The sequence below is a fragment of the Pteronotus mesoamericanus genome, unplaced genomic scaffold (assembly GCF_021234165.1).
Source record: "Pteronotus mesoamericanus isolate MK-2021 breed Mesoamerican mustached bat unplaced genomic scaffold, CSHL_Meso_final contig_347, whole genome shotgun sequence".
Taxonomy (NCBI): domain Eukaryota; kingdom Metazoa; phylum Chordata; class Mammalia; order Chiroptera; family Mormoopidae; genus Pteronotus; species Pteronotus mesoamericanus.
In genome coordinates, this window is record NW_026555137.1 from 6,050,170 (window position 1) to 6,072,445 (window position 22,276).

At 41.0% G+C, this 22,276-nt stretch overlaps 1 protein-coding gene across 1 annotated transcript in view; it reads right to left on the minus strand.

Moving 5' to 3' along the window:
- The window catches only part of USH2A (usherin), a 474,416-nt gene that overhangs the window by 223,678 nt on the left and 228,462 nt on the right, over positions 1 to 22,276 (minus strand). The window contains 1 exon segment of the mRNA XM_054576584.1: positions 978 to 1,137. Within this exon segment, the coding sequence (XP_054432559.1) occupies positions 978 to 1,137 (160 nt within the window).

The following is a 22,276-nucleotide window of genomic DNA, read 5'->3' on the forward strand; positions in this document are numbered from 1 at the left end:
GGGAGGGGCAGAGAAAGACGAACTTGTCTGGAAGAAGGCGGTGACCCAGGAGTTAGTGTGCAACTACAGAAGGCAGAGAAGGGGTGGGGGGGAAGGGCTGCAGCGGGGAAGTCAGACTTCTTGAACGAGGAGACTCGTGACCCAGATGCACGCCTGGGTACTTGAGAGACGGGCTGGGTCTGGTAGGGAAGGTAGGGCATAGTCCACCTGAGGGGTTACAATGTATCAGTGAGAATGAATAGGCAGGTCAAGGAATAGACAGAAATTGGTAAATGGAGAAATACTTCGAGTAGTGGGATATCTTTTGCGGTAAAAAAGTGGGATTGGTTTAGGGCAAAAAGGAAAGCTGATGGGAGAGTTTAGATTTGGAACAATGGCATATGAATAATGTTTTTTCAGCCTGAATATTTAGACCAAATTCTTCTTTCTTAGATGAGAAAACTGAGACCAAGAGAGACGAATATAAACAAATATCAACTGGTGATAAGAGAGCTTTAGTCAGTAATGTATTAAACCCAGTACCTCTTATATTAGGAAATACATAAAAGTCACTAATGCCAAAAATAATCTGAACATGCCTATATGTAAAAGTTCCTCTGTGACTTCAACCAAAAAGGAACAAGAAGGTCCTAGTCTATCCTCAAAAACAAAATGTATATGCATACTCTGTAATTCCGTAGGATTACAAATAATGCCTCACCCATAAAAGCCAAGGCAGACATGTAAGTGGTCAGTTTTCCCCTTATTGGAGTTTGCACAGAATCTGTGTACAAATGTAGCTCGGCCTGATTGCATAGAGACGAAATGGAAATTAAGTTGGCAAGTGATAATCAAAGGCTCCCAGAACCACTGAACTAATCACTCCCATGCATTTAATCACAATAAAATTAATTCTATGTCACAAACCTTTCCCTTGATTGAACTCGCTGGGATTCTTGCGGGAACCCCTGTGTGACAGAAACAATGTTTCTACTTACTGTACATAGACAGTTCTGGAATCCAGGATGGTCAGAATCGGGGGATCCACGTGGTCTGGGGGCAGCTGTGCCGTGTGCAGGGTGGCCAGGGAGCTGTTCGTACATCCCGCGTGGGTGCACGCCCCAAGCAGAAACTGGTGGGGCGTAAATACTGCTAAATCTAGGACGTGAGGGAAACAAGAATTTATTTACAATTATACATTTTATTTCCAAGATCTCGCTCCTTCTCTACATCCCGACTTAGAAACTGTTAAAGTAAAGCTTAAAATAAGAATCAATAGCCATCAAAATCAATTCCAATAGTCTGTTTCATCCTTTAAATATACTATGGTTATTTTTAAGTAGACAACTGTCAGTCAAGCTCCTGGTTTAACCTCTCCATTTTAACAATCTGACCGTCTTCCTGAGTGTCGCTGACCAGGTGAATGGTTTCTGAGTTTAGAGTTAGCTCAATGGCTCTATAAAAAATAAATGAGACATTTAGATGATTTTTAAACGCATATTTGAAGACGACAGGAGTTGCTTTTGAAATTCAAATGTGCAGCTTGTAACAATGCCTCTGAGCTTGTAATTCCTTTTGCTGAATTCCTTTCTTTCCCCTGGACCTGGCCAACTACGGTTTGACCTTGAAGCTGGCCAGGCTCAGCTGCAAGTGCCTGCTCCTGTCTTAAGGTGTCCCTAACACGTTCCGTCGTGACCTCTGGCACAAGATGGAGCTCTTATCCTCTCCTCTCCCTCCCACCGTATGTGCACATACCTTGAGCATAATGCTCGCAACACTGACACGATGATTTGTTTACATGACTACCTAGTCGAGCCATCAGCGCGAACTCTGTAAGGGAAGGAACGGTGTGAGGCTCATTTTGCATCCTCAGTCTCTAGCACAATGCCTGCCACAGTGTAGGTTTTGAACATAAGCGTGACAACAACCTAATGTGCAGTTTACTAATTCAACCCTGAAATCTCAATACCTCCTTTGCAAAGGTACTCAGTTACCTTACTGAATGAGCCTAACCGAAGTCCTGTCAACTTTATCCAGGTTTAAACATCAGCCATGCTTTCGTACGTGTCTGAATGCCGAAACGGATTTCCCAAGCACAAATGCTTCATGAGACAAACAAGAGACGGAGGTACACCACAATGTTAACAGGGGTCTCCCAAAGTGAGGGCACATGGATGATTTAAATTTTTCATTACATATAGTTTTGAACTTTCTAAGAGGTCCATGTGCATCAGAGATGGAGAAAAGACCACTGTAGGTTACCAATGCCAATTCCCTGCTGAGGACAACGTAGCCGGAGCCCTGCCGACTCCCATCACACCTCCTGCGTCCCGCCGCGCCTCTCCTCGTGACGTCAGCACTGGCCGGGTTGCTTCCCCGTCACACCCCCGGGCTTTGGCAACTCCAGCGTTCTCGGTAACCACTCAGCCCTGACTCTGGCCTCACGGTCGCTCCCGCAAAGGTAATGTCCTTCGTCTGGACTGCATTTCCCCAACACCCAGCCTAGTGACAGCGCCCACCGCTTCATCATCTCTGCGACCGTCTCCGAGGTTCTCAATTTAAAATCTCCCCACCTAACCACAGACCGGTGACCCCCACCTCCTCCATTTGTCACATTCCTGCAGTCACGCCCTTGACACCACCCACATCCAGGCGCTTCTTTCCAGAGTGTTCACAACATCTGCGTGTTCCTCGCTGCGAACGCTCATCGCTCGTTTCAGAGCCACACTCTCCAGGCCTCTGACGGTGTCCGCCTCCCCAGGGCTCTTCTGGATCAGCTGCCTCAATCCCGAGCTCCCGGGAAACGTCACCAGCTCGTTTCTCTAATACGCGCCCTCTCTGTCAGGTGTGACTGGGGAACATCGCTGCACAGGCTGAAGAGTCCGCTATCGTTTCAGCTTTTCTCATTTGAACGGGACCCTTGGCATTTTTCAGCAGTTACTACTGTCTTGTCTCCTTTCTTTCTTTCTTCATTGCGCTGACCTTTTATTATTTTTTTCTCCTTCCATGATTTGGCCCATTCTATGGAGGAACTGAGCGGGGCCTTACTTTGAAGCTCTCTTTTGAACCTCTATAATAGTCGGTATCTGTGCCATGGGGTCCAAATCAATATGCCTTTTTTCTGCTCTTCTCTTCCCCTGACCCCATGTCTTTCCCTTACTCTCCTCTAAATTTCTCTCAAATTATAAAGTCAGAATTTACCTATAAAATAGGTACTACATATGAAACAGAACGCGACTGCTCAGAAAGCAGAAAGAGCAAGAGAACCTCTGGACAAAGCCATTAGGGGAAGGAAGAGAGCACAGGGTTTAGATTTAACGTTTAGGAGAAACAAACAGTGTGCGGACCCGACCCTCCCCCACCTCAGCTTTCCCGGAGGACGGGCTAAAGAAAGAAGGGAGGAGAGAGAAACGCGCAGGATCTGGGGCAGAGGGGCCCCATGCCTGTTTCCAAGGTAAAGTTCCAGGCAGGGGACAGACCCCAGCAAAGGAAAAGACCTTGGTGTGTGCTGGCCAGCCGGCCGGCGGGCAGGGCGCCAGAAAACACCGCAGCAATTTCAGGTTCCGGAGGGCGATGCGCGGGCAGCGAGGAGACCTGCTGAGAGGGCGACCTCCGGAGGGACAGAGGAGGAAGCGGCCTGGGCGGATGGCCCCACGCCCCACGCCAAGAAGCCGTCTAAGACCCTGGAGCTTCCACACCTTCAGGGGCGCGGGAGGGACCCCAAGAGTGACTGTGGGGAGCAAGGCCAGACACTGAGTCGAGTTACAGAAACACAGACACAGCTACTCACAGGCAGAGGGATGCAGGAATATGTCTTGTTGACTGAGGTTTATAAATGCTTCATGCTCACCTCGCACTTGATTCATGCCTACGATAACCACTAAGCCAAGACTTCCAAACTTACAATTAAAATCATCTTCCATTTGGGTTTTTTTTTGTTTGTTTGTTTTTTTTAAGATAAATCACAAAATCATCCTATCTGGTTTGAGAAATCTGATGCCTTTGCTATAATAGGAATTGAGGGTTTTCTTTGGATTCTTGAAACTATAAACTCAACAGTACAAAGAAAGCCAATCTGATTAAATAGCTTTTTTGACTTCCAAGTCATTTTTATGCCTGCACTGTCCACCCCGAAGTGGATTATTCTTAATGTATTTCCATAAGAAGATGAAGTGTCCCTTGTGTCCTCTGAATAATGAGGCATGGGAAAAAGAAGGGACTAGAACATACCACGATCCATGTTAGAGGAGGCTGCACCGGTGGCCGGACCGGGAAACCCTTGGTCAGATGGGAGGAGGTGGTGAGGAAAAGGGAAGAGGAAACTAGACAAGAAAAGAGGAGGTCAAATCAGGTGGGGTAGCTATGTGAAAAAGAACAATCAAAATGAGAGATTTCCTGTTGAAACATTTGCAACAGTGAGAAGGAGGGTTCCAAAGGAAGCAGGACTGAGGCGCGGCTCGGGGTGGAGCCCACACACCCCCCAGCTTCAAATCCAAAGCCAAGAGAGCAGAGCAAGAAAACCAAGAGGAGTGGGGTAAGGACTCTCTCTTCCCCCATGGCAGCTGATTTGGTGATGATGTCTCCACAGAAGGGACCAGGCCCTTCAAGGGCAATGCCACGGGTCAGTGGATCCCAGCAACTGCAGGTATGTACACAAAACTAAGGGGGGGTTGACGGAGGGTGGGGGATCCAGAAAACGTCCAGCCACTGTTTGCCAGAGCCCCTCAGCAATTCCATCCTGTTGTCCATTTGCTTGATTGCATCATTTGCATAAGAACAAACAGAGAATTTGGGATGAAGAGAAAAACAGGTCAGTCTATCTGATAGGCATCAGAAATGGATCCACAGACACTACACGGAAATGTACCTCAGTGCACGGAATCCTCACCGATTGCTGTCAAGCAAACTATAATTTACAATACTGGCCATGAATTATATGCTATTTCACGATTGATTTCATGCTGTTGTTCAGAGAATTTCATTGATCTCAATTTACAAAATGAACCAATAAGTAGGCAATGATTTTCTTTTAACTCCCGGTGTAAACTGAGGAATGTATATCTTCTTGCTGGCGTCTCCCATTAGAAAACTGCAAAGCAGTTCTTGCTTCTTGATTATCTAATGCATGTTATCAAGTACTTGTTCTAACAATTTCCAACTAAAACACAGAGCTTCTCTCCGCTCCAGTCATCGTTCCCCCAAATCGTCACCTGGATGTTTAAAAATGTTCAATAGTTTAGGTCGGTACTATCCACATCTCCTCTGCTACTAGGGATTCCAACTCGAGAACAGCTTCCAGGCCACGCCTCAGCGAGAACACCACTGGGAGGGGCAGCCCGGGCGCACTGTTCTCCGCAGACCTCGGCAGAGCAACGCGCTTTGCCAGGATGCGTGTGCAACGCCCAGCCACGTTCGTCTCTGCCACAGGGTGGCCCTGGCTTCCCAACTCCTTGCTCAGCCTCTTGGGTCCAGAAAACTCAGACTCTGACCTTATAATTAATAAAAACAGAGGCTCTCTTTAGCCTGAACGTCACTGCTCTTCCATTCCTCACAGAAGCCTTAACCTGTAACATGACTCACTTCCGGCCAGAGGAGCAATTGCCCGTCACCAACATCCAGTTCTGTCCTTTCGAACTGATTTACCTGGGTAAAAAATTCTCTCTCTCTCGTAAATTGAGCACTGGGGGTACTCAGGCATCCAGACTGGAAGACAGCTGGCTACGAGTGCTGCCGCCTAAGGAGCTGGCCTGGAAGCCTTCTGTCCTCACCAGTCACCGAAGAAAAGAGGAGGAGGAAGCATCCATCCTCGTTCTCACAATGGACAGTGACAGTCCTTATGTTTCCCTACAAACCAGTGACTGTCAGCTCCTAGCGGGCCAGGCTCCTCTACCGCATGCCACCGCCCACTATCCTGATGGAGGAACCCAGTCTCTGTCTGTGTGTAGTTAGACTTCCTAAATATAGTTTGCGTGCGTGTGTGTGGTGGATATCTGCCATCATGTTCTTTAATAAGCTTAGGAGTCAGTTACAATATTGCAAAATAATACTCAATTCATGCGACATATTGTTAATCAACAGCAGTTAATGAGACATAATGAGAATGGTAAGTGTCTCTCTACCTGGGGCAGGGAAAGGATCCGTTTATCAATGAGTGCTCCACAAAATACTACAGTAAAGGTAAAATGTTGTTAATTCAGTAAAAACAATAGCTATAACATTTGACTACCTACCATTTGGCAAGTGCTGTTAAGTACATTTTGTTCTCTCTCATTTATTTTACGTCTCAAAATAACTGTGCAACAGGTACTGTTAGTGCCAACGCGCAGGGAACAAAATTCAGTCACAGAGATCGACCGTGTTAGGCCCAAACCAACGCCCCCCGAGCTCCCTGAGAACACGGCGCAAGAGGACGCCAGCGGCAGGTGCCCACGGCCAGGTTGCATTTCCTTCCCCGACCATACCCTGCCGCTGTCATCTTATGAAGCGTGACCTGAGAACGGTTTTTCATGGAGGCCCACCCTTAATGCTTAAATATTAATTTAATGCGTCTTCCAACCTGGCCCGTACTGGATAGAGCATGATACGAGGGAAGTAATGAATACCTTGCCTTTGAAAACCCCGATTTCTCTCTTGGGTGGCAAGACATACTCATGTCTCCTTTGGCAAACCTTCGCACACCGCCTTCAAGACACAAATCAAATGCCACCTCCTACAGGAAGCCTTCTCAGGCTCCTCCAGCTTGAATGAATCCCTCTTTTGTGCTTCAATAGCATATTTTTATCCCTATTATAGTACATAACCTAAATTTACTGTATTATTGTGTAGGTTGTTATTTCTTTAACACAAACTCTTGGAAGTGGAGTATCAAAGTCAAAGAGGGATCATTTGGGGCCCTGACAAGGAACAGGTGGCATCCTGAGACGGACTTACTGATTCTAAGTGCACGTGGGAAAACCCACATGGCTCCCCAGAAACGCACAAGGGTTGCAGGAGGCAGGAGTCATCCAGCGGCAGTTTAGGGCAACAGGCACAGGAAATATGAGTATTAGAACTAAGAGACATATTTGTGTTTTCGGATTAATGAAATCTGGGAAAATGTGAGATAGACCTATTCATGCCCATCCACCCATCTACAAGTCCCTATCTTTCTATCCATCCGTCTGTCCATCCGTCTGTCTGAGCACCATCCATTAATCTGTATCACCTTTAAAATATAATCAATGGGTGCTCACTGCATCAAGACAGGTTTTGGGATTCTGCGTTTTTAGATGGACAATGTCTGTAATACACAGGTTCAGGAGAGGAAAGCGAAAACTAGCACAGTTTACAGGTGAGAAGGGAAAGGAGAAGTAGATTTCTTCTTTTAAATATAACATCCCTCCCCCGCAGTCCCCTTAAAACTGTTCAAAAGAAACCAAACAAAAACAAAAAGAGATTAATACACGTCATGTCGATCTTGAAGGGAGCGGGGAGAGAAGGATGGAGATGAGGGAAGGCAAGGGAGGAAAGAAGGAAAAAACAATGACTTGGTACTAGTTTAGTCTTCATTTTGGTTAATGTCAGTGAATCACTGAAGTCTCAGGCTTCAGATTCTTCCTTTTTTTTAAAAAAAAAAAGAATGGTATGTTATTTGTAACATCTCTACTTATAATTGCTATGAAGAAAAATAAGGCAGCCATGAAAACATTTTACAAAGGACAATGCACTGCACAGGTAAGAGAGAATGATTTTAAACCATTATCCAACACAGCAGAGGCTGGTCCTTCTGTTTAGATGGAACTTCACTAATTAATGCTTACAAACACAATGAATAATACTCATATACTTTTAAAATATACCTTATCATGTAATTATCTAAAGCCCAGGGCATCTTCTTTCAGTTAAATTCAAAACATATAGCTGAATTCTTATTTTAAAAAAACACACTTACTTCACTAAATATGCACATTCAGAAATAGCTTTTTTTTTGGCCATTTATTTATTTATTCACTGCACAAATACTTGCTGGGCATCTGTTGTGTATTTTATATGCTGCCATACAGCAGATAACAAGTTGTGTACAAGGTAATTTCAGATCTTTCCTTTGACTTGCACACTGCTTTGGGTTACATCTTCCAAACATCACAGGCACTGTGCTTTACCTGGTATAGGTATTTATCATATCGTCATGATTCCAAACCACTTAAATTTATATTGCTTATGATATAAAATGGTCAATGATTTTAGAGGGTTATTTGTGCAAAGTTACAAATTGTAGCATATCTCCAATGATGGGGACTGAACTACTACTAATAAAAAGAACTAATTTATGGAGAAGCTCAAATTTCACTGATTAATAATAAATTACAATGAGGATGTTAGCACCAAACTACTTACAGATGCAGAATTGAAGACAATTGTATAAGCATTAATATTTTACTATGAGCACCCAAAATGCTCACATTTTCAGGATTCCTATAGATGCTGAACTTGAGAAATGTTTACGTAAAAGTTTGTGGAAGTTCAGTTTACACTACAGGCATGTAGCTTTACGGAAAACATTTATTTGATTTATATTTTCGAAACCAAGCTTAACTTTATAGTAGTGATTCAGTGAGAGGGAAATCTCTTAATATTATCTATATAGTCTTTTTGACACCCAGAGTTCCAACCTAATAGAATTTATGGCCTATATCATCTTCATTTTTGCATAAGAGAGCTACACAAGTGGCAGAAAGCGACTTTCTAATCTTCCCACATGAAATAGATATTCAAATATTTGCAAATTTGGTAATATTTCCCTAGGAGTTGCTGGACTGATATATATTTCCACAACAGGGTAGAAAAAATGGAGAGAGGGCAATACAAGTATATCGTCTTTCCAAAATAGCCTTTAAAAGTTGGGATATAGGAAACAAACTTCCCTAAACTCTATTGGGATGTAAAAAAAATTTTTTTTGACTCAACCTCTTTTTATACCATTCTAGATTTGAATGTAACTGGGATGTATAGTAAACATGGGAATGAGATTTTTTAATCAACAAGCAGGAAGGCCTTGTCTGTGTCGTAAGTCATCCACTAAAACTTACCTGTGGTTTCCCACTCATGGTAAAGCAAGTATTTTATGTTTAAATATGTCCCAGTATTTTGGTTGTGATTACAGAGAATTCAATTACATCACTACTATAAATGTTAAAAATAACTGATCAAGTTTCGCGAACTTGAATATAATGAAATGAGTCATATTTGTACACATGGGATGACACCTCTCACAGGTTTTGTACAAATCAGGTGCTTATGAGCTTTGCAATAGTCTTTGTAGTTGTGCAATACAGACAAATAGGAAGCAGTATTTACCCAATGGACGTCAAGCATTGGGGCACATGTCACTTCTCTGTTACAAGTCAACTTAAATCTGGCTGTCAGTCTCAGACACACTATTCTGTCCCCAGTTGGTATTTGGTCACATTCTCCACATAATGTTTGGTTTTCTCATAAATGAAAAAAATTGATTCCATCATTCCTTCATTTTGAAAACAATCTTTTTTCCATGCCTTCAGGGTAGAATATGAAAGATACAGTTCCTACCCTCAAGGTATGCACAGTCTAGTGAAGAGACAACGCAGTCAACCAACCATTCTCGTACAGTATGCTCAGTAACATAAAGGATGGGAATGCAGGGAGAACTGGAGACCCCCCATGTCCCAGAGTTCTAGATCAGCCCTTATTCAAACACTAACATATTGCCCAGCCTCAGAATACACAATGGAGAGATATAAATAATGGGTGGGTGGGTAAGACAATGAATGAAAGAACCACAAATCAGCACTCCTGAAAATATTTTGTTCTAATATTCTTTAGGCATCATTGCCCAAAAGGAACAAACAAGCAAACATATGTTTAATTTTGACCGTCTTGGTACGTAGTTATATATAATCACTGCAAAGGATACCTACTGTCATGGCTGAAGTATGTCCTTACAAAATCCCTCTGCTGAACCCAGCCCCTGAGAATGTGACTGTATTTGGAGACAGGGTTTCTGAAGAGGTGATTAAGTGAACAGGAGGCCTTCAGTGTGGGTCCTGATCCAATTCGTCCTGATAGGAACAGGAGAGCTGGACACACGGACACCAGGGAGGTACATCAGAGAAGGAAGACATGTGAAGACATGACCAGAAGGCGGCCATCTGCAAGCCAAGGAGCGAGGCCTCAGGAGAACCCAAACTTGCTGACATCTTGATCTTGAACTTCTAGCCTCCAAGGCTGTGAGAATATAAATTCCTGTTACTCAAGCCACCCAGGCTAATTTTTTTTTTCATGGCAGCTCTAGCAAACTACCATTTCTGTGAGCGGAATAAAAGAAGACATTATTCTTTCATGCCCATGGTTAATTGAAATGAGGGAGACAGAAGGTCATGCAGCAGGAAGTCATAAAATCCCAGTTTACAGGCATAACTGCTCCTTCCTGACTTTGAAAAAATGGCTCCTGTCTCTTCTCAAGACCACCCTCTGCAGGACGAGCACTTTCTACTTTATCTCCTCAACTGATGAGTGTACAATGCAAGACAGTCCCAGTTAAAATCAGCAGGCTTTCTCTAAACTTAAAAAATTAAAGCTAGCATTTGAATGAGACATTTGAATTGACATGTTGTCTTTAACAATACATTGATGAGGTGATGAAGATGTAAATTTTGTATTAATATTTTGACATCACTGAATATTACAATGTCATGGAATTTCCCATAATTCTTTCAACTTACCTAGTTGGGATTTGTGATTTGGGAGTCAGAAAGTTATCAGAGCATCAAAATTCTAGTCCTAGTGACAGCATTAACCAACATCACAGAATGCAGGCAAATCGATTAAGTTTTTGGAATCTCTCTTTTTATCTACCAAATGAAAATAAAATCGTTTAACTGTTTTTATACCACTATGTAACTTAAAGGCTCATAGGAGCTGGTATATGTGAAAATATTTTGAAAGTGTAAGTTTTCAAAAAAGATCAGAAAATATTATCTGTTTTGGGGGGTGAGAAAAATCTAAGATTTTCCATCTAAGGAAGAACAATGACTAAAAATTTAAGCAAATGACTTAATTTAAAAACCATCGTAAACAAAGTAAAAAAAAAACCAAAAACAAATGAAAAAATTAGGTTCCATGCAAAAGGTAAGCATGTTTAATGTGTATTAAAAATATTTAAAAAAACAGGAAGATTGTATCACTGCAAAGAGCACAAAAATGCTTGGGGAATTAATTTTAACGAATTAGAAATGTACACACACAAATGTTATATAAAAAGATACTGAAACTTCAGTGTAGCTTATAATAATAGAGAAAAATTAGAAATAACCCAAATACTGTAGTGATTTGCTTAAATATATTATAAAATACTTTAAAATATCATGCAGCCATTTAAAGCATGATTTAGAAAATAATTTAGTGATTTGGTAGTATCGTCCCTGTTATAAAGTGGTAAAAGTTTATAAAATAGACTGACCCAAATTATATGTGCATATCTGTGCATTAACAACCACAACAAAAAGATCGGAAGACAGGAAGTGCATAAGCCAAAATAGAATTAGTAACTGTTTCTGGCTGGGGGCGGGGGGCGGGGGACAGGGGGAGAACTGGGTGATTTTTATTATTATTTCTTCTAAGCTTCTTCAGTTTACAATTTGCCATTTAGTAATAATTTTATTTTTAAATCATTCTTGATGACTTTGAATGTATAGTACATTTGTATGTACAAACAATGGAGAAATCGAAAAGATCCTAAAGAGCTTACATGAAAATTAAAGTCTCTCTTTACCCTGTTTGCCAATCATCCTGCTCTCTTCCAGGAGTCGAGCCATTATTACGTGTTTATGTGCACCTCCGGGAATAGTCTAAATATATAACCAAATCCACAAGTGTCAACAGGGTACAGAATATACATTTCTGCACCACTACTTCACAGTATACTTGAGGATGACACCTTATTGGGGAAGATCGGCTTGTTCTAGTAAATCACCACATAATATTCCGGTGTCCACATTTTATTCCAGTGCAATATTAATCATTAGCCATAAATTGTTTCATTAGTCTTCTACGGATGTTTATGAGATATTTTCATCTATAGTATGTTCTATTATTACATTATATTATATTAGTTTAGTTTAACACATGGCCGAAAAATCGGGAACTTTGGAACCATCTTGAGAACAACAAAATGTAAAGGTATACAAATGTTTGAGAGGGTCTATTTATTACTGGGTTTTTTGTGTTATTTTTATTAATGTTACAAGTACTAGTTTTAAACCAGCTGCCAATTTATAACTTAGGACTTAACGATCCATGAGGTTTATCACCCATCTTTAGAAATTCATGCCTAAAATGTACACTAGGTGACATTTTTTAATATGTATGTTGAATAAATACAAATGAATGGAGGCAGGGCATTTAAGCCACTCTGAGTAGAGCGACACAGCTGATGCTGCGGGTGGCATGTGTCACTGGTAGTGTTAGGAGGGCTTTGAAATCATGTGCTAATGTAGATGATAAAAATCAAAAAATGAATGGCCTTCCATCAATACAAAAATAGTAGAGGAATATTCTAAAACTTCATTTCTTATTCTGGAAAGGAAGCCCTACCCTGACAGATTCAAGGGTTTCAAAAGTGGGAGAAGGTAAGTCAACAAAAGAGTTTCAGTTTTTAGAAAACAGATAAAATTTCGGGGACATTCTCAAAAGGAAGAACCCAGGTAGAGTTGGATGATTTCCAAGGATGTAGATTTATAAACTGCGCTCATAAAAACACACATGGAAAGCTGAGGCTTTACTGGCAGCAAGGTTCTAATATTTGTAAATCTAACGAATGAGCTAAATTGGGTTGGTACTCCAGCTCATAATAACTCCCTCTGGGGTTATATTTTTCTTTCTATTCTTCTTCCAGAACCCATATCCTGCCTCTTTGACCCCAAAGATGTGCATAGGGTCCAAGATGGACCAGTCAGCGCCCTTCTCAGTATCTTTTGATCTGGAATTGGGAAGTTTACCAGCCAAAAGGGCAGGAATCCAGAGCTGCTAGTGACCATATTCTCCAGTCGATGGAGAAAGCCCATGAGTTAAAACAGAGAATTGGTCCCATTAAAAAAAAAAAAAGATAAAATAGTTGGATTTTTAACACTTGCTACTGAAACACTCAGGACCAATGGATATATTTACTTTCTAAAACCAAGAGTGAATAATAACTCCTGCTTCTGAACAATTCAAACTTTCTTCCATGATAAAACCAAATATATTATAAAATGCATTTACAATTTAAGATAGCTACCCAGTACTTAGGTGAATGAGGAAGATACATTTTCTTTCCAGTTTCATCACTGAGCCAAATCTTTACTAAAAGAAGTAACCTGAGCTTTCCTGAGCATTACTTATTTTTATTTTTTTATTTGTGACATGGAGATACTATTTCTGAAATAATTTAGAAAAATATCAAGGGAATTTTACCATTTAGGGAACTGAAGAATTTATGCAGGCTCACTAAAAACAAAAAAAATATTGACAGAAGTTAGATATGCAGAAAGAGTACTTTGAATTTAATCTGTGCCTCTTTTTTCCTTCTTACACATTTGATACTATGGAATTCACTGACTACTCCTGGTGGGCACAGGCTGACTAGGCCACTGTATCATTTACAGCACATTAGAGGTTTTAATCCCTCTCTGCCTTTATTTGTACAGAAAGGACAACTCAGTAATCTGAGTATGTAGGTTCTGTTAATACAGGTATTCTATAGTTTGCTGAATTTTCTAAATCGGATAGAAAGACAGCACATCCAGATATGGGTTTATAATGAGGTCATTAGACTTTACTCCATGTCAGGCCCCTCCAAAAATAGAGTTTTAGGCTTATTGTCTGCAACAAGGTTAATGGAAATCTGCACCAAGGGTAAATACTTTAGCAGATTGTGTCATCAGGAAATATTTAAACACCATTTAAAAGGATTTAAAATAAGTCGATTTTATTTTACACTGACTGATGCACAGAAATGTAATACAACAGAGCTGTTAACAAATAAACATAATGCTCCTCTCGCCCATCCTTTTGCCATCTGTAGTGTTAAGTCCAATCAGCTTCTTGCACTTAGAGTTCTACCCTCCTTGACCTTTCACCCAAGGAATGGAGGCGACAGCTGTGTAGGTGCACCCATGACTATTTCAACGTAATGTCCTGTTTCAATCACCTATTTTCAAACACCCCGATTCGCCCAAGCCACCTCAAGTCTAAGAGTCCTTCAGTGGCGCTCCTTCACCTCAGAACAACGTGCGAACACCAGATCACACCCGCAGCCCCGTGGGTCATTTGACCCCCCACCCTGCCTCTCACTCCTCTGGGCCACTGACGCAGGCTGCTAAGTCACACGAAACTGCAGCCATTTTATTCTCGTGACAAGCCCATTCACAGCCGTGTGCCGTTGACCACTGCACCCTGGGCCTTAGGCTGCCTGTGTTACAGCCCGAACCGCCGAAGCCTGAACGGTTTGCTTCCTCTGTGATACTTTCTCTTCCAGGTCAGCCGCCCCCGTCGCCATTCTCACTCCTGTTACACAAATTAGCATGACATTTAGTTGTACCTATTTCCATGTAAGCACTCAAAGTGGAAATGATCTGAAGACAAATGGCAGTATCTGAATCTTGTATGTAGCTCCCAACCTCTGATGTAGTGATCCGTACACAGTGGCTGCCCAAGTAGTAGTTCTTGAATTAAATCGAAGAAGTAATTTAGAGCTATGCCCGAAAGGGGATTTTTTTGAATTGAGAATCTCCATTATAATATAACAAATAGATGTTTCTGCATTTTTCTGGTAGATACCCAGAAGAGGAGTTGCCGGGTCACACGACAGCTCTAAGTCTTAATTTTTTGAGGAAACTTCGTACTATTCAACAATAATTGCATTATATCTACAACTAAAAGCATGTGTTTGATTATTTGCCATTTTAATGAAAAAGTTATGAGCACTGTGCCAACCATTTTACGTGCATTATCACGCAATTCCCACATGGAGTCTTTGAAGTAGATACCGTTCTTTCCATTTTGCCAGGAAACCAAGGCTTAGCCAAGTCACAGCAGGGTGATTCGGCCCGCCGAACCTGCTGCAGGAAGCCTTCTAAAAAAGACTCCCAATGACTCCCACCCTTGGACAAATCCCTCCCCCGTGAGGGTGGGTGGATGCTAGGACCATGACTTGTAACACTCCCTGATTGCCTGACCTTCTGCGAAAAAAGAGATGATGCGGGCGTGTGCCCAGTATACTTATGAGCCCTTTCACATCAGACTCTGAAGATGGTAGTGGAAGAAGTCAGGGAGGTTCAAAGCACAAAGGGCCAGGTCACACGATAGCTGTGATGCAGGAGAGGCTTCGCTTTGCTGAGATGGGGAAGCCGTCTGACGGGGCCGAGGTGGGGAGAGCCACAGATGCCGTTTGTGCCCCCACACAAAAATCAACTCAGAATGAAGCAAAGGCCTAAATATAAGACCTGAAATAATAAATTACATAGAAGAAAACACGAGCACTGAAATTATGGGTCTTAGAGAGGATTTTAAGAACCTGACCCCAAAGGCCAGGGAAGTAAAGGCAAAAATAAATGAATGAGACTGTATCAAACTGAAAAGCTTCTGCACAGCAAGAGAAACAGCTAACAAGGCAAATAGGCAAGCAACCAAATGGGAGAAAATGTTTGCAAACAACAGCTCTGACCAAGCTTTAGTATCAAAAATGCCTTATCTCCTCTAACAGTACTTAGGTATTTGAGGGAAGTTTCAGAATGTTGTTAATCACAGCATTAAATACACAGAATTATAGGTTGAATTGTGTCTTCCAAAAATTCATATATTGAAATCCTAGGCCCTAGCGCCTCAGAAAGTGCCCTTATTTGAAAACAGGGTATTGCGGTTGTAATTTGTTAAGATGAAGTCCTTAGGGTGGGCCCTGATCCAGTACGACGCGCATCCTTATACAAAGGGGTTGTGCGTATGGGCACAACCAACGCAGCAGGAGGAAGCCCCAGGAAGAGGAAGGCAGAGACCGACGGGACGATGCGTCCACCAGGCCCTGAGCACCAAAGGCCGCCAGCACACCGCCGGAAGCGAGGGGGAAAGCACGGGGCAGGCTCCCCCCACAGCCCGCGGAAGGGGGCCGCCCTGGCGACACACTGATCAGGGACTCGCGCCTCTGGGACAGGGGGACCCATCTCTCTCGTGTAATCCCCCCGACCGTGATACTTTGTGATGGCAGCCTGAGCAAACTAACACAAGTAATTTAACAAAAATATTGCTACCTATTGGATAAGGAAATGACAAATTCTAAGAAGCTACAGGAACATCCTACCTCATTAAAACTGTTTACCACATTTAGCATATTAATTACTTCTGAATTATGCATTGGTATTTGTTGTCATTTACTTTAAAATATTAATTCACTAATTCTCAGTGTTTCCTCAGTTTAATTCAATTCATTCCAACTCATTCCAGTAAGAGCTTATGAGATGCCAATTGGGTCCTTACTCCTATACTACAAAGATAATAAAAATAAGGTACATGATTGCTGTACTCAATGCACTCACATTCGTGAGTTGAATCAAGATTCATCCCCTTGAAATAAGTTAATATTGCAAGATAGAATATATTCAAGGGATAAATTTGTAGGAAATAACATGAAAGATTCTATGAATCAAAGGAAGATGTGGGAATTGAGGCACGTCATCAAGTATGTGTAGTGTTTTGGTGGCAGTGGACAATGCTGCAGCTGTGGAGAAGGCCTCAGTGGATCCGGGCTAGAAGGAAATGGGTGAGGTGGGCAACCCAATCCAAGGTCAAGGTAAAAACTAGGGGAAACTGAATGTATTAATACCTAAATGCCATCATCAGATTTCTAAAAAAGTCCTTCGTCCTATCAATTTTATCATGCATATTAAAATTGGGAAAAATCCTGTAAAAATTCTGCTTATAAATATCCAAGCTAAAGAGAATTTAACAGATAAAAAGACCTCCTCACAGAAAATAATATGAAATATTAGAGTCCCATTACTGGGAGACAATCACTGTTAACACTAGTGTATCATATATGTATATAAACACATTCAAATATATGTACGCATAGATACATATACACATTTGACTAACATAGACTTGTGTATTACATTCTGCCTGTTAAAATGTTTTTAATGTCTTTCTGCATTATTAAATATTCTCCTACAGCCTCATAATCTATATGGCTGCACACACACTATTCCATTACTGGACATTTTGAATTTTTTTTTGCTGGTGTACACAGGCCAGTGATATTATGTGTTAAGTTGTCATTTCACAGATAAATCCTTTCTATAATAATTTTTTGGACTTAAGAGATTCGGACTTAAAGAAAGGCAGGCCTTCCGTTTTACAAATATGACATTCTGGGAAGCGGGAGCCTCCGCCTAACACTGTCAGAGCAGCTGGACCCAAGTCCGAGGGCTCCGGACACAGCGGTGTTTCACGCATTCACTGTCCTGCCTACACCTTCCAGGAGAAGCCAGAGAGAAACCGGAATGTGCTATCTGATTCCATTCGCATTAAGGACAAACACAGCAAAATTCATGTGTATTCTTAATAGTCGGGAAAGCAGTCACCATGTCAGGAGATAAGACTTAGGAGACAGAATGGGGGACTCCGGGGTAGGGGGGCTGGTACAGTTGTTTCTTGAGTTGGGTGCTTGTTCCATAAATGTATTCAGTTTGAGAGTCACCAAGCTGCCTATTTAAAATATGTCCACTTTCAGAATGAATTTATAACTCAATTGAGAAGTTTTAAAAATAAAAACAATGGCTGCTCTCAAAATGTTCAAAATAGCAAGAAGCCTCTATCTGCAAAGCTCTCAATAAAGGGACATATTCCATTGCTTTTTTCAGGATTTAGCTCCACCACATTTCTAAATGGATGTTACTCTTCTCTCTCCCTCTGACATCCCTTCAAACTATCATTTAAGAGAGTGATATTCAATAATTAGGTTAACAGATCACATGTAACATCTGGGTATGGATCTTAACATATAAGTTACACGTATTTAATTTCTCCACATCCTGCTGCACAGCAGAAGCACCTTAGAGTAAGGATGACACTTATTTATATTGTTTATAGTTGAGCACAACTGGTATTTATACATTATATACAAAATATATCATTTCACTTGACCCTTTGCTACTAAGAGAACATGCCTCTTCAGAACAATGCAACCTCTGTTCCTCAACCCAAGGACCCGGTATGCAGCTAAACCCCAACGAACACTTCTCGAGTCTGGTCACAAATTTGGTAACTTGGTAACTTGGCTTCTGAAGGCTCTAGCTTCTTTCCACAGTTTAGGCTTGTCCCCTTGTATCCTCAAGGTTCCTTAGACTTTGTATAATTTAATGCTATATCTCTATGACATAAAAAGGGCACAGTATGACTTAGTTTGTAACAGAGAGGCACAGTGACTCATAGATGAAATCACTGCCTTCCCTGAAAACCCTCACATATTCTGCCTTATTAATACTCGGCCTTACAGAATAGAACATGAGCATGCCAACAGTATTCCCTGCAGGAACATTACTTTATGTAAGAGGAGTAATTTAGATGCACCGCATGGTGGTACTCAAAAATCCAAAATTAAAGGAACTATCAAGGTTAAAGTGAGGTTTTATTTTGCTAAGGAAGGATCTTTTGGAAGCCATCAATGTGAATGAATATAATTTAGCTCAAATTTGCAGAGTGTTGATAAGGTTCCTCATAATGCTTGGTTAGAAGTTCCTAACCTTTAAATGTTGTTTTATTGTGCCATTGGCAATACAGCTTCTTCTATAATAAACTTCTCATCATAAGACCTAAGGGTTTTGAAGGCTCAAGATGAACATTTCTGTTTTGCTGTTTATAGGTGATTCCATTTGACCTTGGCAAATAAGACAAAAACAGGTTTTAGCACTTTCGGTTGTTTAAAGACATACTTGTTGCCTACCTGACTTTAAGAAAAATTTATGCGCTTTTCCTCTCTCCTTCCCTTCTCTGAGCCTCTGTCTTTCTTACACACACACGTGCATACATGCACTTCTTACATCGCTATTATCTTTGTCTTAATGCCTCAGTCTTGGAAACAAAGGCACAGGTGCTGAAGGAGCCGCAATGGGAAGACGCTCTCCGTGGTGCTGAAACCAGGCCGGCGCTCCCACTCAGTCCCAAGGGTGCTGTAGATTAAATGGCTCACTGGACAATATCCATGTGCTATGGTCTGGTGTCGGGGGGGGGAGGGGGTGTGTGTGTGTGTGTGTGTGTGTGTGTGTGTGTGTGTGTGTGTGTGTGTGTGTGTGTGTGTGTGTGTGTGTGTTTTAAATAGAGTTCTTATTGACCTTCTCTCTCACTTTGGCATTTTAGTTGTAAGCAGTAATGTCTTAGGTTTGGGTTAACCAAAAACAATCTATTTAATAAAAAGTAAAAAAACACAAAAAACAAACAAACAAACAAAAACGCTGTCAGAGGGCTCACTACACTAATTGGAACTTTCTTTACCAGTTGGTACAATTCATATAAACCTCCTTGTCAGGCTCATAGCCTACTTCCACAATTACCCCTACCTTGCTATCCTTGTTTCTAAAAATGTTGTAAGCTTCTCTGAAACATCTCACAAACTTCTTAAAGATTGCTCGTTTCTGGTAGGGTGCTCATTTAAATGAGAATGATCTGGTTGGATACAGTTTGGATAGTCATCATCAATCAGAATGCTATCTAGCCTGAACTTTGAAACAATCCCAGGATCTTGAACAGACAAAAGGTTTTTTTCCCTACCTATTTATGAACATACTGTATACATATATCTTAAGTGGCTCTGCTAGCGATATCAATATAGGTCCTTCAATCTTTCGATAATGTTTTTAATCATAAGCTTTAAGGCAATTGTTTTTACTTCAAAATTCTTAAAAATCTGTTATGGGACAGAAATAAGAGATTAATGGAGATCTTGCAAAAAAAGATAAATGGCACCACCGGAATACCACAAAACTGGGGGAAAAATTAATTGAACCTATACTTTTGATAAATATTTATTTTTTGCAGAAGAAAAATGCATACTAGTTTAAGCTGTCATTATACTAACCTACATCCTATTTTTCATATTATTAGTAATACATAATGTGGTAGTTTATATTCAAAAATAAAACTAGAATGTATATACCTCATGTATTTATCCAGAAATACACCAAGGTTACTATGGTTACGAAAAATCCATTACCTTTGAATACAGAATGAAAAAGTCTGACTTAAAGTGTGTGCTATTTATTATAGCGAACATCAACAGCCTTCGGGAGGTTCTCTAACCGGATTCATTTTTCAGTGCCACGGCTGACCCACCATGCTACTAGCTTATGGCCTGTGCGAGGCAGAAAATTTGAACTGTATGCATTTTTAAATATATGTTGTACTAACTCAAGGTGCAGCAATGCCTTTGACTTTTAATGCTTCATATTTAAGAGAAAGAAGAAAAAACTTCAAACCACCTTGATGCCAAGTGGCTTCTGAATGGACCAGCAATTACCTTTTCCCAGATCCATGGTGGCAAGAGCCACTTTCAACACAAAGCAGAAGAAGGGGGGTTCTACACAACAAAAAACAAAAAACAAAAAAAAAACAGCAAAGGAAGCTACAAATAAAGTAAGAATAAGAAAAAAATGTCAACTCCTTGAACACTGAGGAGGGGACCATAAGCCAAGTTATCAAGGGAGTTTTCATAGTGTAGAAGGTAAAGAATTTCAAACAGTGCAAATGATCATAGCCAGGAAAAACAGGGTGAGAAATATAGCTCTTAAAGAAGTTTACAAATTATTCCTCCCTTCATTAAGTTTTTGCTCATCAAGACTATGATTAGATAAATTAAGGTAAAATATAAACGGCTAATAATCATTCAGAAAAGTATTCAGTGTAACTAGTAGTTAAACATGCAAATAAAAATAAAATTTTACTTGTAAAATTATTAAAAATGTGAGAATATAACATTCGATCCTGATGAACTTTTCTAGGAAACATGCAAAACTGTGTATTACATATTCTTTAAAAGTTCACTACCTTTGATTTAGCTGTTGCTCTTTCAGGAATCTAGCAAAGATATATGTACAACAATGTTTATCATAACATTTAACAGAGATAAATTAGAAATTTTTGAATCACTTAAGTGATCTAATGCATTAATGTACTTTCATAAAATGGAATATGATATTATTAACAATATATCAAAATATTTTTAGAAAAATGATAAATGATGCAGGGTATAGTCATAATAAGGGACTATGCAACTATTCAAAATTATACATGATAGCTCACTTTGTTAAAAATCAAGAAAGTACTAGAAGGAACATCTAATATTAAGAGTTTCCATTGGTATGGCAGGATGAACAGGTATTAAATACCTGTATGATTTCAATGATCTCCAACAAGCATTTATTACTTTTTGTAATTAAAAATATTATTTTTCCGCTAATCTCATAGACTGCGTCTTCTAGTTATGAATTGACACTTCAGCCCTGCCAAAGTCCATTTTAGAGGCCCCCAAACTCTCACTGTTGCCCACAGCACCAGCCCGCACGTCTAGAAGTTCAACCCACAGACCATTCGGCGTGAAGATCGTAGTCACGCACATCCTGACACAAAGATACGCCATGAGTGTCAAGAGCCCCACCGACGCCCACTGGAAGGACGTGGCACAGATTCAAAGGGCCTGTAGAGGCTGAAGCCTATCCCCCATGGCCAGAGCCGCTTCCGGCACCAGCTCTCTCCGGGCCGAGTCAGGCAGCATCCCTTTCCTATTCTGTCTCCCCTGTGATTCCCGTGGAAAAGGATGCTGGGAAGACACGCAGGGCCTGAATTCTTACGTTCTCAGGCATAACTGACTTGCATTCCCCCAAATCTACATTTTTGAAGCCTTCAACTCCAATGTGACCATGTGTAGAAGTAGGGCTTTTAAAGAGATGATGAAGGTTAAGTGAGGTCATAAGGGTAGGGCCCTAATCCAATAGGACTGGTGTCCTTACAAGAAGACAACACGCCAGCAGTGCCAGAGGAAAGACCATGTGAGGACATGGTGAGAAGGCAGCTGTCTGCAAGCCAAGGAGAGAGGCCTCAGGAGAAACCTAACCTGCCAACACCTCGATCTCAGACTTCTTGTCTCCAGAACTGCGAGAAAAAAAGTGTCTGTAGTTGAAGCCACCCCGTCTGCGATTTTTTTTATGTTTTAGTGGCCCTAGAACATTAATAGAGGTGCTCCATGGTCTGTAATCAGCCT